The sequence below is a fragment of the Salmo salar genome, chromosome 03, assembly GCF_965601325.2.
Source record: "Salmo salar chromosome 03, fSalSal1, whole genome shotgun sequence".
NCBI classification, from domain to species: Eukaryota; Metazoa; Chordata; class Actinopteri; order Salmoniformes; family Salmonidae; genus Salmo; species Salmo salar.
Genome location: NC_138293.1, coordinates 7,053,840 through 7,072,558, shown reverse-complemented (window position 1 = coordinate 7,072,558; position 18,719 = coordinate 7,053,840). Strand labels below are relative to the sequence as shown.

The 18,719-nt window shown below is 42.0% G+C and overlaps 1 protein-coding gene across 1 annotated transcript; it reads right to left on the bottom strand.

Moving 5' to 3' along the window:
* Positions 1-5,620: 5,620 nt before the first annotated feature.
* On the bottom strand, positions 5,621-15,138 carry impa1 (inositol monophosphatase 1). Its single transcript, NM_001279172.1, has 9 exons — positions 15,092-15,138; positions 14,374-14,478; positions 13,910-14,043; positions 9,276-9,380; positions 9,042-9,087; positions 8,444-8,552; positions 7,890-7,998; positions 6,874-7,025; positions 5,621-5,801 (listed from the first exon to the last, which is right to left on the bottom strand). Exons 2-9 carry the CDS (start codon positions 14,434-14,436, stop codon positions 5,677-5,679), a joined length of 843 nt encoding a protein of 280 aa, NP_001266101.1. The 5' UTR covers positions 14,437-14,478; positions 15,092-15,138; the 3' UTR covers positions 5,621-5,676.
* Positions 15,139-18,719: the final 3,581 nt, after the last annotated feature.

The following is an 18,719-nucleotide window of genomic DNA, read 5'->3' as shown; positions in this document are numbered from 1 at the left end:
TAACCCACTGTTCCTAGGCTGTCATTGTAAATAAGAATTTGTTCTTAACTGACTTGCCTAGTTAAAAAAAAAAGGTTAAATAAAAAACTATACAGAGGGCTCTACTAGTCATCTCAAGGAGACCTGGGGAAAAGAGTTAAATATTGAGATCTCAGATAATCTATGGGGAGAAGCCCCTGTCTACAATTCACTCCTATTACATCAATGCCAGATATCAATGGATACGATACAAAGTCATGCATATACTTCATTACTCCAAAACCAAATGACATAGAGTTTACCGACCAGGTCTCCACACTGTGTGACCAATGTAAAGCCTCGGAGGGTTCATTAACATAATATTTCTTGGCTCTGCCCCCTACTTCATAATTTTTCGGGGTGAACGTCTTTGATTGGTATTCAAAGGTATATGAGAGGGCCATTGAACCTGACCCAGAACTTGCTCTCTTTGGCTATTCGGACTGTTCTACGATCGTCCTATGAGGAACAACAGACCGATGTTTGGAATGGTGGCAGCCCCCCCCCCAAAAAAAGTATCCTCACAGAATGGAAGTCACCCATCCCCTCTGGCTTCCATAGATGGCTTGCAGAAACGATTAACACCATGAACATAAACTCAGCGGGAAAAAAAAAGAAATGTCCTCTCACTGTCAACTGCCTTTATTTTCAGCAAACTTTTCATGAACATAACAAGATTCAACAAATGAGACATAAACTGAACAAGTTTCTGACTAACAGAAATGGAAGAATGTGTCCCTGAATGAAGGGGGTCACAGTCAGTATCTGGTGTGGCCACCAGCTGCATTAAGTACTGCAGTGCATCTCGTCCTCATGGACTGCACCAGATTTGCCAGTTCTTGCTGTGAGATGCTACCCCGCTCTTCCACCAAGGCACCTGCAAGTTCCTGGACATTTCTGGGAGGAATGGCCCTCACTCTCCAATCCAACAGGTCTCAGACATGCTCAATGTGATTGAGATCCGGGCTCTTCGCTGGCCATGGCAGAACACTGACATTCCTGTCTTGCAGGAAATCACGCACAGAACGAGCAATATGGCTGGCGGCATTGTCATGCTGAAGGGTCATGTCAGGATGAGCCTGCAGGAAAGGTACCACATGAGGGAGGAGGATGTCTTCCCTGTAACGCACAGCATTGAGATTGCCTGCAATGACAACAAGCTCAGTCCGATGATGCTGTGACACACCGCCCCAGACCATGACGGATCCTCCACCTCCAAATCGATCCCGTTCCAGAGTACAGGCCTCAGTGTAACGCTCATTCCTTCGATGATAAACGCAAATCCGACCATCACCCCATGTGAGACAAAAACCACGACTCGTCAGTGAAGAGCACTTTTTGCCAATCCTGTCTGGTCCAGTGACGGTGGGTTTGTGCCCATAGGCGATGTTGTTGCCGGTGATGTCTGGTGAGGACCTGCCTTACAACAGGCCTACAAGCCCTCAGTCCAGCCTCTCTCAGCCTATTGCAGACAGTCTGAGCACTGATGGAGGGATTGTGCATTCCTGGTGTAACTCGGGCAGTTGTTGTTGCCATCCTGTACCTGTCCCGCAGGTGTGATGTTCCGATGTACCGATCCTGTGCAGGTGTTGTTACACGTGGTCTGTCACTGCGAGGACGATCAGCTGTCCGTCCTGTCTCCCTGTAGCGCTGTCTTAGGAGTCTCACAGTACAGACATTGCAATTTATTTCCCTTGCCACATCTGCAGTCCTCATGCCTCCTTGCAGTATGCCTAAGGCACGTTCACTCAGATGAGCAGGGACCCTGGCCATCTTTCTTTTGATGTTTTTCAGTGTCAGTAGAAAGGCCTCTTTAATGTCCTAAGTTTTCATAACTGTGACCTTAATTGCGTACCGTCTGTAAGCTGTTAGTGTCTTAACGACCGTTCCACAGGTGCATGTTCATTAATTGTTTATGGTTCATTGAACAAGCATGGGAAACAGTGTTTAAACCCTTTACAATGGTCTGAAGTTTTGGGGATTTTTACCAATTATCTTTGAAAGACAGGGTCCTGAAAAAGGGACATTTATTTTTTTGCTGAGTTTAGAAAATATTTGTTTTCCCAGGACTAATTCCATATGTGTTTTTTCATAGTTTTGATGTCTTCACTATTATTTTACAATGTGGAAAATAGTAACAATTAAGAAAAACCCTGGAATGAGTAGGTGTATCCAAACCTTTGACTGGTACTGTATATATAAAAAATATGTTTTGTTGTAGTGGCACTACTGTTGTAAGGCCATTATTTTTTTAGTGGTCATAACTCCTACAGTAAGGTCACCAGTAAAGTGGATTAAAAAGGTTTGCTGAAAGAGGTTCTCATGCTCAGAAAAATACCTGTGGGCAGATTGCTGTTGTACTAGAGTTTGTTTCTGAATCAGATCATTGTTTCACAGCTTGAGTGTCTTGTGTCTGCCTTAGGCATTCAAATGATTCAGAATCTTATATTTCTGTCTCAACCACAGGTTTCCCCAACAAGGAAAATAAGAAGTTGGTTTATTTGGCTGGTACTGTTTCAATTCCACATGACAGTAACCACCCTGGCATCAGAATGGGCTAACTCGTTTGTTTAGTAACTTGCCACTTTGACAACATCTTCACCACTCTCCCCAATACAATATCCCCAGAGCCTCCAAAGCCATGAGGAAGCAACTTAATACCACCCAGGGTTGTCTAGTGAATACCACCCATTGTGGTCTGGTGTCTAGTGAATACCACCCACGGTTGTCTGGTGTCTAGTGAATACCACTCAGGGTAGTATGGTGTCTAGTGAATACCACCTAGGGTTGTCTAGTGAATACCACCCAGGGTTGTATGGCATCTAGTGAATACCACCCAGGGTTGTATGGTGTCTAGTGAATACCACCAGGGTTGTCTAGTGCTTTGTGAATACCACCTAGGGTTGACTGGTGGTTAGTGAATACCACCCAGTGTTGTCTGTTGTCTACTGCATACCACCCAGGTTGTCTATTGAATTCCAACCAGGGTTGTCTAGTGTCTCATGAATACCACCCATGGTTGTCTATTGAATACCACTCAGAGTTGTCTAGTGCTTTGTGAATACCACCCAGGGTTGTGTGATGTCTAGTGAATACCACATAGGGTTTCTAGTGAATACCACCCATGGTTGTCTGGTCTCTAGTGAATACCACCCATGGTTGTCTAGTGAATACCACCCATGGTTATCTAGTGTCTAATGAATACCACCCATGGTTGTCTGGTGTCTAATGAATTCCACCCAGGGTTGTCTAGTGAATACCACCCAGGGTTGTATGGTGTCTAGTGAATACCACCAGGGTTGTCTGGTGTCTAATGAATTCCACCCAGGGTTGTCTAGTGAATACCACCCAGGGTTGTATGGTGTCTAGGGAATACCACCAGGGTTGTCTAGTGCTTTATGAATACCACCCAGGGTTTTCTGGTGGTTAGTGAATACCACCCAGTGTTGTCTGTTGTCTACTGCATACCACCCAGGTTTTCTATTGAATTCCAACCAGGGTTGTCTAGTGTCTTGTGAATACCACCCATGGTTGTCTAGTGAATACCACCCAGGGTTGTCTAGTGTTTTGTGAATACCACCCAGGGTTGTCTGTTTTCTAGTGAATACCACCCAGGGTTGTATGGTGTCTAGTGAATACCACACAGGGTTGTCTAGTGAATACCACACCGGGTTGCCTGGTTTCTAGTGAATACCACCCATGGTTGTCTAGTGAAAACCAACCATGGTTGTCTAGTGTCTAATGACTACCACCCAGGGTTGTCTGGTGTCCAGTGAATACCACCCAGGGTTGTCTATTTTATACCACCCAGGGTTGTCTGGTGTCTAGTGAATACCACCCAGGGTTGTCTGGTTTCTAGTGAATACCACCCAGGGTTGTCTGGTAAATAGTGAATACCACCCAGGGTTGTCTTGTGTCTAGTGAATACCACCCAGGGTTGTCTGGTGAAGTGAATACCACCCAGGGCTGTCTTGTCTAGTGAATACCACCCATGGTTGTCTGGTGAATAGTGAATACCACCCAGGTTTGCCTGGTGTTTACTGACATCACCCAGGGTTGTCTAGTGTCTAGTGAATACCACGCAGGGTTGTCTGGTGTCTAGTGAATACCACCCAGGGTGGGTTTCAGTAGGGAGAAAACGTTTTGAAATTAAGTGAAACTGGGGGCGGGACTACCTGGTCTTGTCCAATGAGAAACACAATTTGTAGTTTTCCAAAATAATAACTGTACTAGTAAAGACATAAGGCCATGAACAGTCTACAGCCGACTGGGAACATAAGAACATGTTGGCCTTTGAGGACCTGAGTTGCTAGCCGCTGCTCTTTTTTTTTAAAGGTAACCTTAATGTAACTAGGCAAGTCAGTTAAGAACAAATTCTTATTTACAATGACAGCCTACCAGGGAACAGTGGGTTAACTGCCTTGTTCAGGGGGAAGAACAACAGATTTTTACCATGTCAGCTCGGGGATTTGATCCAGCAACCTTTCGGTTACTGGGCCAACGATCTAACCACTAGGCTACTTGCCGCCACAGGTAACTAAGCAAGCTGTTGACACCTGGCGCTAACATGCGTCCTTGTTCCTGAACTGGTCCACATTGTGATTGTGCTCACACATGGTATTAAAAGGTGTCTCTCATCCATCCACTGTGTCTGCGGTGTGACCAGATTTCCATGGTCCCTCCCTGTACTCAAATTATTTGACAGATATTCCTTTAAAAAAATTATATTCACTACTCGTGTCCGACCACCTCCGGAGGATCTGGTCACAATGTGTCTTTTAATCCTCTACATCCGTCTACAAATGTGGGCACAAACAGGATGTGGACACAGTCAGTACAAAGGAGGACGCATGTCAGTACTAGGTATAAAACCTGGCTATAAGACTTAACATAAAGACATCATGAAAGCTCATTCATGATTTTAACAAGTAATAAAAAAATTATATAAAACTGTAGGCTTTAAGTAAGTACAGAACTATATTATGCAAGTGGATACACATTTAACAGCACATTTCAAATGAAAATGCAGTCCAGTAGGGTGCAACATTTAGTGGACATAGTTCTATCCGGACCCATCACACTCCTGGACAAGAGCCCCTTTTTCAGCTGCATTAAACCTTGAATTTACTTAGTTTTTACATTTCAGTCATTTAGCAGATGCTCTTATCCAGAGCGACTTACAAGTAAGTAGTGAGTGCATACATTTTCATACTTTTTAGGAATCGACTCCACAACCCTGGCATTGAATGCGCCGTGCTCTACCAACTGAGCAACGTGGGACCATTTCTTCACTATGCTATACTTAAGTTGTACACTTCAAAAACCAAGGAAAAATCTAAACTCAATTTAAAAAAAAAAATAATGTTTTACATACATGACTGGTGATACATATACAGTACTAATCTCCAGGATTACACTGTCTTAAAACATTATTATTATCTTCCTGGTCAGTTGACATAAAACAATTATAATATTTAAAAATGAACGAATTAAAAATGTATAAAACACAGAATGCTAGGACAAAAAGGTTGTTTTTAAATAACCAGAATTGTTCAAGAACAGTGATATCTTTGGAAAAATAAAACAAGCAATACAAAACACATTTTTTTTTTCTTCTAAGAATATGACTAAAAACATAGCAATTTTCCTTGTTCAGTCTTATGTCTCTGTAGGTGCATCATCTCGCAGAGGGGTAAACGCGTCAATCTCTTTGACAATCCTTTCAGCGATTATCTTGTTATTTGCAGCAACAACCCTTCTGGACATGAGGTCCAATGGTCCACCTAGAAAAATTAACAATTCATTTTTTATAGCTGTAAAGAAACTTATATCTCATTAACTATTGATAATGAAAGTAAAACTAGTGAAAGTAAAACTGTTGATGAAAATACAACTGCTAAATTACAATAACAAAAAAATACTTTCATTTTTACAAACTGATCAAATCTCAGCATCTGGGTAATCGATTGTTTTTTGAGGACTAATCGAAGTCTATACTGATCTGTGATTGGATCTTGAGTGCTATTGTGCATAATAGTACTATATACTGTGATTAATACCACTTAGCAGATACTTCCATACAAAGCGACACACAGTACAGTAAGTGTATATGTGCTTCATCCCGGAATCGAACCCACAACCTTCTTGATATTGTCAGCGCCACACGGTACCACCCATTTTACTAGAGAACACGCAAACGTTTGAGCGACGCATCAAAATGTGCTGGGAATATGTAGTATGGAGAGGCGTTTACACATTGTGAAGAGGACGCGACGTCATAATAGAACATTGTTGCCTGGCAATGTAGATCTGTACAATTTAGAAAGTAGCCATTCATCTTGCCAAACTGACGTCAACACCGCATCTTCCCGAGGTATCAAATCAAATCAAAATTGTATTTGTCACATGCACCTTACAGTGAAATGCTTACTTACAAGCCCTTAACCAACAATGTAGTTTTAAGAAAAAATATTTGTTAAGTAAAAAAATAGAGAAGTAAAAAGAATATATCAAAAAAATATAAGTAACAAATAATGTGTTCATGGTGCCTATGTTTAAAAAAATACAAATAATTATGTAACCTTTATTTAACTAGGCAAGTCAGTTAAAAACAAATTGTTATTTACAATGACGGCCTACACCGGCCAAACCCTAACCCAGACGACGCTGGGCCAATTGTGCACCGCCCCTATGGGACTTCCAATCACGGCCGGTTGTGATACAGCCTGGAATCGAACCAGGGTCTGTAGTGACGCCTCTAGCACTGAGATGCAGTGTCTTAGACCGCCTGCGCCACTCAGGAGCCCAAATGTTGGGCAGAGGTCTATGTGCTATCTGGGATACATAGTGACGTACCATCTACATCCATGAGGACGCCCCCTGCCTCTGTGACTATGATGGCGCCGGCAGCGATGTCCCAGCAGTGAATCCCTATCTCGTAGTAGGCCTCCACGCAACCCGACGCCACCAGACACATGTTTGTGGCTGCTGTGCCCACGCCTCGAATCCTAGGAAGATGGACAGAGAGAGGTTGTGTTCATTACCGTAACAAAATGTTTTACAACGGACAACTAAAACGAGCATTTCTTATTGGACAAGACTATTGCTAACACAAGGCTTTTCCAGCGTCAAAGTTAGGGTTAGTGTCATCAAGTTACCCACACAGAGCAGAGTCTTATCTGATGGTACGAAGGTTTTTCCGCTAGCAATACAATACATTCTGGGATACCAAATGTGAAAACAAACTTCCTGAATAGTATGCAGAGTGGTCCCATACTCATTTCTCAGCTAATGTAGTATGCCATCCTAGTCTTTCAAGCAAACTATTACATACTTGGCCTCCACGCAAAGCCTACTAAGAAGTATGGAAGTATGCCATTCAGGAATGTGGCCAGGGCATTCTTACCTGTGGATGTAATTCTAAACGTGGCCAGGGCATTCTTACCCGTGGATGACATTCAAAGCGTGGCCAGGGCATTCTTACCCGTGGATGACATTCCAGACGTGGCAGGGCATTCTTACCCGTGGATGACATTCCAGACGTGGCAGGGCATTCTTACCCGTGGATGTAATTCTAAATGTGACCAGGGCATTCTTACCCGTGGATGTAATTCTAAGCGTGGCCAGGGCATTCTTACCCGTGGATGTAATTCTAAATGTGACCAGGGCATTCTTACCTGTGGATATAATTCTAAATGTGACCAGGGCATTCTTACCCGTGGATGACATTCAAAGCGTGGCCAGGGCATTCTTACCCGTGGATATAATTCGAAATGTGACCAGGGCATTCTTACCCGTGGATGACATTCTAAATGTGACCAGGGCATTCTTACCCGTGGATATAATTCGAAATGTGACCAGGGCATTCTTACCCGTGGATGGGTAAACACAGGATCTTCCTCATGCTGGAGAAGATTTTGTCAACCACCTCTGTGTCTCTGTTGGAACCAAACTCAGTAGCAATGATAGACTGGCTGATTTCTGCAATGAGAAAGTGCAGCACTTCAGTGACATTCCTATTTCAGGTTTATTGGATAGACAGGGTAAGAGAGACAGGGAGGTAAGGTAAGCAGGGGAGTGTGAGGAGGGAAGTAGGTCAGAATTGAATGATGATGTGTATAAAGGCTTACAAATTTGTGTTAAGTACTAAAGATGTTGCAAATGCTTATGAATTGAAATGCTTATGAATTGTAATGTTTATTTTAACAAAAATGAAATACTAGTTTAAATGCAGGGCTACAATGTAAATCTGGACTCAGCACAAATGGAGTACGGAAATGTAAATATGTGGCTTCTCACCAAATAAAAGATTGGGAAACACTGGTCTATAGTAAAGGAAAATATGAATAGTAGTGAATTCAGAGAGACATAGTAATACTAGTATTATAGAGCACTATAGATGCACTGGCTGAACTAACTACTGAACCTTTCTGGTCCGACACATTAAGGAGCTGTCCATTGCAGAATGCTCCCTTCCCTTTCCTGGCTGTGTACATCTTGTCTTCTATGCAGCTGTACACCACTCCAAACTCCAGCTGAGGGAAACAAGAAAGGAATGTCTTGTTGCAGTGGCAATCTGAACAGGGATTCAATACCCCCGTATACACCGTGAAAGAGGTTAGGGTACACAATCGACCACAATTCAAAAAACCAAAAGAGAAATCTAAATCCAATAACATTTTAGAGACTTTTACAGCCCCTTTAATGACTGGTGATAAATACACATTACTGATCTCCAACATTATTCTGGTTTAAACATAGATGATCTTCCTGGTCAGTTGACCATTTAAAAAAAAAAAAAAATCTAATTTATGAAACACAGAATGCAAGGACAAAAAAAAAAAAAGAGTTTGGTTTTAAATTACCGTAATTGTTCAAGAGTACTGTTGTCAACAATAATTATGTTGCAGATTTACTCGTGTGGGTGGAAAACTTGGCAATTTTAAATGAAGTATGAAGAATGAAACATCTCGTGAGTTCTCTAGGCTAAGAAAAACTCTGAATGATTAAATAGGAAAACTTGCCTTTCTGTTGACTGCAAAGCCAATAGACACGGCAACAAATGGATATCTGTGGAAGCCATGGATTTCAGAAAGACAGGTGTTAAATAGGATAACCAATGTTTTGTTCAGATGATCAAATGCGCATACTAAATAACGATAGGATTAAATGGAAATCAGGTGTTTGATAAGATATTTAAAATCGACGCGAAGCGATTATCACATTTTAGAGAAAATAACAATAATTTCATAAATTACCCGTGGACAAAGTTAGTGGTACCATCTACCGGGTCAACAATCCAGGTCGGGTTGTCAGTTAGAACACAGGGCTCTCCAGCAGCCACCGACTCCTCGCCTATGAAACTGCAACACAAGGAGAACAAGGTCATGTTCATAAAGCCGCTTACACACAGGAAAAGAAAACCCCCAGTCGCCTCCATTTGTTTCTATGTAAAGCGGGAGGCGGCTTCGTCCAGTGTTTTTTCAGCTCTCTGTGTGCAAGATCATTAAGGCACTAAAGGAAACGGACTGCAACAGAGTGGGACAATCTGAAACGCTCATTTTTATTTGACGTAGCAAAATGTTTTTCTTATTGAACAAGTCTAGATCGCCCCCTCTCTGTTACACTACCTACTAAACTGTCTCCATTAAAGTCCACATAGTCTGCATCATTTAGAAACACCACACACCTTTATAATACCTGCATCATCTAGAAACACCTTTATAATATCTGCATCATCTAGAAACACCTTTATAATAACTGCATCATCTAGAAACACCTTTATAATATCTGCATCATCTAGAAACACCTTTATAATATCTGCATCATCTAGAACACCTTTATAATATCTGCATCATCTAGAAACACCTTTATAATACCTGCATCATCTAGAAACACCTTTATAATAACTGCATCATCTAGAAACACCTTTATAATAACTGCATCATTTAGAAACACCTTTATAATAACTGCATCATCTAGAAACACCTTTATAATACCTGCATCATCTAGAAACACCTTTATAATATCTGCATCATCTAGAAACACCTTTATAATAACTGCATCATCTAGAAACACCTTTATAATAACTGCATCATCTAGAAACACCTTTATAATAACTGCATCATCTAGAAACACCTTTATAATAACTGCATCATCTAGAAACACCTTTATAATAACTGCATCATCTAGAAACACCTTTATAATATCTGCATCATTTAGAAACACCTTTATAATATCTGCATCATCTAGAAACACCTTTATAATATCTGCATCATCTAGAAACACCTTTATAATATCTGCATCATCTAGAAACACCTTTATAATATCTGCATCCTTTAGAAACACCTTTATAATAACTGCATCATTTAGAAACACCTTTATAATAACTGCATCATCTAGAAACACCTTTATAATATCTGCATCATCTAGAAACACCTTTATAATAACTGCATCATCTAGAAACACCTTTATAATACCTGCATCATCTAGAAACACCTTTATAATATCTGCATCATCTAGAAACACCTTTATAATAACTGCATCATCTAGAAACACCTTTATAATAACTGCATCATTTAGAAACACCTTTATAATAACTGCATCATCTAGAAACACCTTTATAATACCTGCATCATCTAGAAACACCTTTATAATATCTGCATCATCTAGAAACACCTTTATAATATCTGCATCATCTAGAAACACCTTTATAATATCTGCATCATCTAGAAACACCTTTATAATAACTGCATCATCTAGAAACACCTTTATAATAACTGCATCATCTAGAAACACCTTTATAATAACTGCATCATCTAGAAACACCTTTATAATATCTGCATCATTTAGAAACACCTTTATAATAACTGCATCATCTAGAAACACCTTTATAATATCTGCATCATCTAGAAACACCTTTATAATATCTGCATCATCTAGAAACACCTTTATAATAACTGCATCCTTTAGAAACACCTTTATAATATCTGCATCATCTAGAAACACCTTTATAATATCTGCATCATCTAGAAACACCTTTATAATATCTGCATCATCTAGAAACACCTTTATAATAACTGCATCATCTAGAAACACCTTTATAATATCTGCATCCTTTAGAAACACCTTTATAATAACTGCATCATTTAGAAACACCTTTATAATAACTGCATCATCTAGAAACACCTTTATAATATCTGCATCATCTAGAAACACCTTTATAATAACTGCATCATCTAGAAACACCTTTATAATACCTGCATCATCTAGAAACACCTTTATAATATCTGCATCATCTAGAAACACCTTTATAATAACTGCATCATCTAGAAACACCTTTATAATAACTGCATCATCTAGAAACACCTTTATAATAACTGCATCATCTAGAAACACCTTTATAATAACTGCATCATCTAGAAACACCTTTATAATATCTACATCATCTAGAAACACCTTTATAATAACTGCATCATCTAGAAACACCTTTATAATAACTGCATCATCTAGAAACACCTTTATAATAACTGCATCATCTAGAAACACCTTCATAATAACTGCATCATCTAGAAACACCTTTATAATAACTGCATCATCTAGAAAGACCTTTATAATAACTGCATCATCTAGAAACACCTTTATAATAACTGCATCATCTAGAAACACCTTTATAATAACTGCATCATCTAGAAAGACCATGCACCTTTATAATAACGACACCGCTGGTCCTGCTCACACTGCCCTACCCTGTGCTTTGACCTCTTTCTCCCCTCTCTCTCCAGATGAAATCTCGCATCTTGTGACGGCCGGCCGCCCAACAACCTGCCCACTTGACCCTATCCCCTCCTCTCTTCTCCAGACCATTTCCGGAGACCTTCTCCCCTTCCTCACCTCGCTCATCAACTCATCCTTGACTGCTGGCTACGTCCCTTCCGTCTTCAAGAGAGCGAGAGTTGCACCCCTTCTGAAAAAACCTACACTCGATCCCTCCGATGTCAACAACTACAGACCAGTATCCCTTCTTTCTTTTCTCTCCAAAACTCTTGAACGTGCCGTCCTTGGCCAGCTCTCCTGCTATCTCTCTCAGAATGACCTTCTTGATCCTAATCAGTCAGGTTTCAAGACTGGGCATTCAACTGAGACTGCTCTTCTCTGTGTCACGGAGGCTCTCCGCACTGCTAAAGCTAACTCTCTCTCCTCTGCTCTCATCCTTCTAGACCTATCTGCTGCCTTTGATACTGTGAACCATCAGATCCTCCTCTCCACCCTCTCCGAGTTGGGCATCTCCGGCGCGGCCCACGCTTGGATTGCGTCCTACCTGACAGGTCGCTCCTACCAGGTGGCGTGGCGAGAATCTGTCTCCGCACCATGCGCTCTCACCACTGGTGTCCCCCAGGGCTCTGTTCTAGGCCCTCTCCTATTCTCGCTATACACCAAGTCACTTGGCTCTGTCATATCCTCACATGGTCTCTCCTATCATTGCTATGCAGACGACACACAATTAATCTTCTCCTTTCCCCCTTCTGATAACCAGGCGGCGAATCGCATCTCTGCATGTCTGTCAGACATATCAGTGTGGATGACGGATCACCAGCTCAAGCTGAACCTCGGCAACACGGAGCTGCTCTTCCTCCCGGGGAAGGACTGCCCGTTCCATGATCTCGCCATCACGGTTGACAACTCCCTTGTGTCCTCCTCCCAGAGTGCTAAGAACCTTGGCGTGATCCTGGACAACACCCTGTCGTTCTCTACTAACATCAAGGCGGTGACCCGATCCTGTAGATTCATGCTCTACAACATTCGCAGAGTACGACCCTGCCTCACACAGGAAGCGGCGCAGGTCCTAATCCAGGCACTTGTCATCTCCCGTCTGGATTACTGCAACTCGCTGTTGGCTGGGCTCCCTGCCTGTGCCATTAAACCCCTACAACTCATCCAGAACGCCGCAGCCCGTCTGGTGTTCAACCTTCCCAAGTTCTCTCACGTCACCCCGCTCCTCCGCTCTCTCCACTGGCTTCCAGTTGAAGCTCGCATCCGCTACAAGACCATGGTGATTGCCTACGGAGCTGTGAAGGGAACGGCACCTCCATACCTTCAGGCTCTGATCAGGCCCTACACCCAAACAAGGGCACTGCGTTCATCCACCACTGGCCTGCTGGCCCCCCTACCTCTGAGGAAGCACAGTTCCCGCTCAGCCCAGTCAAAACTGTTCACTGCTCTGGCACCCCAATGGTGGAACAAGCTCCCTCACGACGCCAGGACAGCGGAGTCAATCACCACCTTCCGGAGACACCTGAAACCCCACCTCTTTAAGGAATACCTAGGATAGGATAAAGTAATCCTTCTAACCCCCCCCCCCCCCCTTAAAAGATTTAGATGCACTATTGTAAAGTGGTTGTTCCACTGGATATCATAAGGTGAATGCACCATTTTGTAAGTCGCTCTGGATAAGAGCGTCTGCTAAATGACTTAAATGTAAATGTAATAACTGCATCCTTTAGAAACACCTTTATAATATCTGCATCATCTAGAAACACCTTTAAAATATCTGCATCATCTAGAAACACCATGTATAATATCACCTTTATAACATCTGATTGAACACTTACTGAACACCATGTATAATATCACCTTTATAACATCTGATTGAACACTTACTGAACACCATGTATAATATCACCTTTATAACATCTGATTGAACACTTACTGAACACCATGTATAATATCACCTTTATAACATCTGATTGAACACCACCAGATACTGATCAGGAGGTTCTGTAATGTACCTGTAAAAATCCTTCTCCTTTTCATAGGCTATAAGGAGTGTGCCAGTGTGTGTGTGTCCCAGGATATGTCTTTATATAAGCAAAGCCACAGTAAGTAATTGTACCTGTGCGTGGGGAATTTCTCCTTCACAGAGTCTATAATGAGTTGCTCCACCTTTTGGTCAGTTTTAGTCACAAGGTCCACAGAAGAACTCTTCAACATAACCTTCATGTCATTCTGTACTGCGTCCCTTACAAGCTGCAGCAGATAGATACACAGTTGAATGCTGGAACTTCTGTCTGAAACCAAAAGGTCAGTGAAGAAAACCACAAGACAAGCAGCACAACCACACGCTCAGACAGACAGACACAAAGACAGACAGACAGACACAAATTCAAACACAAACTCAGTCAGACAGACACAAAGTCAGACAGACAGACAGACAGACACACAGACAGACAGACAAAGTCAGACAGACAGACACAAAGTCAGACAGACAGACAGACAGACAGACAGACACAAAGTCAGACAGACAGACAGACAGACAGACAGACACAAAGTCAGACAGACAGACAGACAGACACTCACCGATCCTGCTTTCCTGGCCAGAGCCACAGCATGGTCCATGGCATTCTGCCAAAGGTCAGTCATGGTTGGGTGCCTTGATCCAAGAAATATGTCCTTAAAAGGATGCTGTGGAACAGACAGTGAAAAGGTTTTGCTTAATACATAAAACATTGATAAAATAACACCTCAAAGTTGATCGATCATACTATGGTTATGTTGGTGAAATTTGCAAATAAACTAGCTACCCCAATACTGGGTCCAGTATGTGCTTGTAGCAATGGAGCTGAACATGCTGTCAATTCCATCAGAATAAGAGCTTTATGAAACCTGAGGCAAATCCTCCTGCTATTTCCATTTTCCAAGAGCATGACCTTTGTAAAAATAGCAACCCTACAGGAAAAAAACTACGGATTGTTCCTATACTGATGGGATGAATGTTAAAGTACATTGGCAAATGATGGTATAATTAAAACAAATAGCGATATTCTATAATAAAACTGTTTGCATTGCAAATGTTTTCAGATAAAGCCTTGTTTATCCATTTAAAAAACGATTTACAGTACTGATCCGAGATTGGTTTAGCCTAACAGTTCTCGAGCTATACGCGAGGATTTATAACCATTCCATCTGTAAATGTAACACACAACACGTATCGAGCTAGTCTGTGCACAGAATATGAAAGAAGAGACTGTAACTAGCATAAGAATGATCGAGAAAAAAAAAGAGACTAAAATCTCACCGATAGTAGATCGAGCTGGAAAAAGTCAATAAGCCACTACTTCCGCATTGAATCGTCTTCTTCAGATGCTTGACTAGTTTACCCAACAAGACGAATGACAGGTATGTGCTGCCGCTTACTGGCCAGTGTTACGCCAATGCACCGCATTAGCAATACTGAACAAAACTTCAAACGCAACAATGTAACAATTCCAAAGATGTGACTGAGTTCATACAGTTCATAAAGTGAAATCAGTCAATTGAAATAAATGCATTACGCCCTAATCTATGGATTTCACATGACTGTGAATACAGATATGCATCAGTTGGTCACAGATTATTATTTATTTATTTTTTAATTAAAAGGTAGGTGCGTGGACCAGAAAACCAGTCAGTATCTGGTGTGACCACCATTTACCTCATGCAGCGTGACACATCTCCTTCACATGGAGTTGATCAGGATGTTGATTGTGGCCTGTGGAATGTTGTTCCACTCCTCTTCAAGCTATGCGAAGTTGCTGGATATTGGTGGGGACTGGGAAACGCTGTCGTACAAGTCGATCCAGACCATCCCAAACATGCTTATACAGACCATGTCTGTAGACGTTTGCATTTCACGTCCATCCATCCACCCTGATCAACCACCCTACTTTCGTTTTTATGCCTTAATTAACCCCTCTGTCTTATGTAATGAGATCAGATTCGGCATCCATCTGATATAGGCAGGCATCAATGCATTCATTAAATGAAATGGTGGCCTCACCAAAAGAAAACCAAAAGGAGAATTCAATGTGTAGCCTAAACGTTATAACAGAGTCTGTATTTATTCTGAAAAAATGTAATCTACCTGAATATGGTAGCAGAATTTTACTGTACCCAAAACCATTCTGTGATTTTATTTGACCAATATGGGATTGACATTATATGGCATTACTGCATAAATGTAGTGAAGGTTTAATTGAATTGTGCACCAAGTGACGTTATTATAACAATTTAGTTTCACAATGTCAATGGTAAGACATGTAGGTAAAATACAAACAGTAGGTGGCAGCATAACCTCAAGGATGAGAAACCACACATTTGTATATTCAATTAAATTGGTCTTTATTTCACAAAGTTGCACCTCTCCAAAACAATGGTGGTTCATTGTTAAATGGCTAAAATAGGAGAACGCAGTGCCGTGCCTAATGTCTGTTTTGAACGCTGTGTCCGTTGCTAGGTGTCCCACAGGTGCACTTGGCTTTAGGATCCTCGCCGTCATGGGTACAGGGGAAGGCCTGGACCACCTGTGCGTTTCGATTGGCTACGGCCGAGCTGTTCGCTGCGATAACCTTCCTTGACATCATGTCAAACACAGTGCCTGATGGGATGAAGAGGAGTAACACTTCAGTGGATACAAGATGGAGACATCTGAACATCTTCACAATTGACATTGATGTCGAAAAGATATGGCTCATGAATTGACATTGTAACATTAGTGTTAAACAGCGCTATGCGTTTCTGAACACACCTAAGTTCCTACTACCTTACTAGCATGTTTCGTTTTTTGTTGTCGTTTTGTCTGTAATGTATGCTGAGCCCTTTTAAACTCATACCTGTATTATTGGGTTGAAAATGGCACATTTGGGAACTTATAACTGCCTAAATTGCAATGTAGTGTCTGGAAAAATAACATGCTATACATAGCGTCAGACCATAGGTTCTGTGCTTCACAGCTCTGTATGGGTTTTGACTAACAGCCATTCTGAATTTGAGCACCGTGCACGACAAGAAGTTACCCATCCCTCTTGGTAATTGAACAACTTTTGCAAATGTTATGTTGTCTGAGTGATGCTGTAAATTAAGAAGACTCAATGTATTTTGATGTCATACAAGCAAGCCAAAAGCCATGAGTCCAAATGTGCACGTCACATTTCCATGTCATAAAACTCATGTCATATACAGTCCAGTGTCAATGATCACTGTTTGATGTACAGTTACCAGATGACATGGCGCCATACCCTGGGGTGTTCTGAATAGAATGAACCTGTTTGTTTATTGTGAAGAAAATTTGCCGCAGCACACGCACCTGAATGCTCTTGGGAGGTAATATGGCCGGCATTTGATTGGAAGGAATTCTAGGACGGGTGAGCAGAAGGACTTGAGTTCCTGTATGTTGTTATGATTACACCATGAGTCGTTAATCATGAAGCATACACCCCCACCCTTCCTCTTCCCAGAGAGGTGTTTATCTGTCGGTGCGATGCATGGAGAAGACCGGTGGCTGAACCGATTCCGACAACATATCCCGAGAAAGCCATGTTTCTGTGAAACAGAGGATATTACAATTTCTGATGTCTCTCTGGAAGGCCACCCTGGCTCGAATTTTGTCTACCTTGTTGTCAAGAGACTGGACATTGGCGAGTAGTATACTCAGGAGCGGTGGGCGATGTGCACATCTACGGAGCCTGACCAGAAGGCCGCTCCGTCTGCCTCTTCTGCGGTGCCGTTGTCTTGGGTCGGCTTCTGGGATTAGATCCATTGTCCTGGGTGGTGGTTCAAACATAGGATCCACTTCGGGAAAGTCGTATTCCTGGTCGTAATGTTGGTAAGTTGACGTCGCTCTTATATCCAATAGTTCTTCCCGGGCTGTATGTAATAAGACTTAAGATTTCCTGGGGTAACAATGTAAGAACTAATACATAAAAAAAAAAATACTGCATAGTTTCCTAAGGACTCAAAGCGAGGCGACCTTCTCTGTCGGTGCCATCATTGAGAGTTCTCGTCAGTTATCGTCACAGCTGTGTACATTCCCCCTCAGGCAGACACCAAGACGGCCCTCAAGGAACTACACTGGACTCTATATAACCTGGAAACCATATATCCTGAGGCTGCATTTATCGTAGCTTGGGATTTTAACAAGGCAACCTAAATTCTATCAGCATATTGATTGCAGTACTTGCGGGGTTAATACACTCGATCACTGCTACTCTAACTTCCATGATGCATACAAAGCCCTCCCCCGCCCTCCCTTTGGCAAATCTGACCATGACGCCATCTTGCTCCTTACCGTCTTATAGGCAGAAACTCAAACAGGATGTACCAGTGACTAGAACCATTCAACACTGATCTGACCAATCGGAATCCACGCTTCAAGACTGTTTTGATCACACGGACTGGGATATGTTCCGGTCAGCCTCAGAGAATAACATCGACCTATACGCTGTCTCTGTGAGTGAATTTATAAGGAAGTGCCTTGGAGATGTTGTACCCACTGCGACTATTAAAACCTACCCTAACCAAAAACCATGGATGGATCGCGGCATTCGTGCAAAACTGAAAGCGCGAACCACCGCATTTAACCATGGAAAGAGGTCTGTAAATATGGCAGAATATAAAAAGTGTAGGTATTCCCTCCGCAAGGCAATCAAACAAGCGAAATGCCGGTACAGGGACAAAGTGGAGTCACAATTCAACAGCTCAGACACGAGATGTATGTAGCAGGGTCTAAAGGAAATCAGCCACAACACCGACGTCACGTTTCCAGACAAACTAAACACCTTCTTTGCTCGCTTTGAGGATAATACAGTGCTACCGTCGCAGCCCGCTAACAAGGACTGCGGCCCCCCCCTCTCCTTCTCCATGGCCGCCGTGAGTAAAACATTTAAACG

Bases quoted from the DNA above. Each gene is read 5' to 3' on its own strand.
- impa1 (NM_001279172.1), bottom strand. From the start codon at position 14,436: ATGACTGACCTTTGGCAGAATGCCATGGACCATGCTGTGGCTCTGGCC. The intron at 9,088-9,275 runs GTAATTTATGAA...TGGCTTCCACAG, and splicing joins ACCACTAACTTTGTCCACGG to ATATCCATTTGTTGCCGTGT. The intron at 7,026-7,889 runs GTAAGAATGCCC...CCATCTTCCTAG, and splicing joins CTGTGTTTACCCATCCACGG to GATTCGAGGCGTGGGCACAG.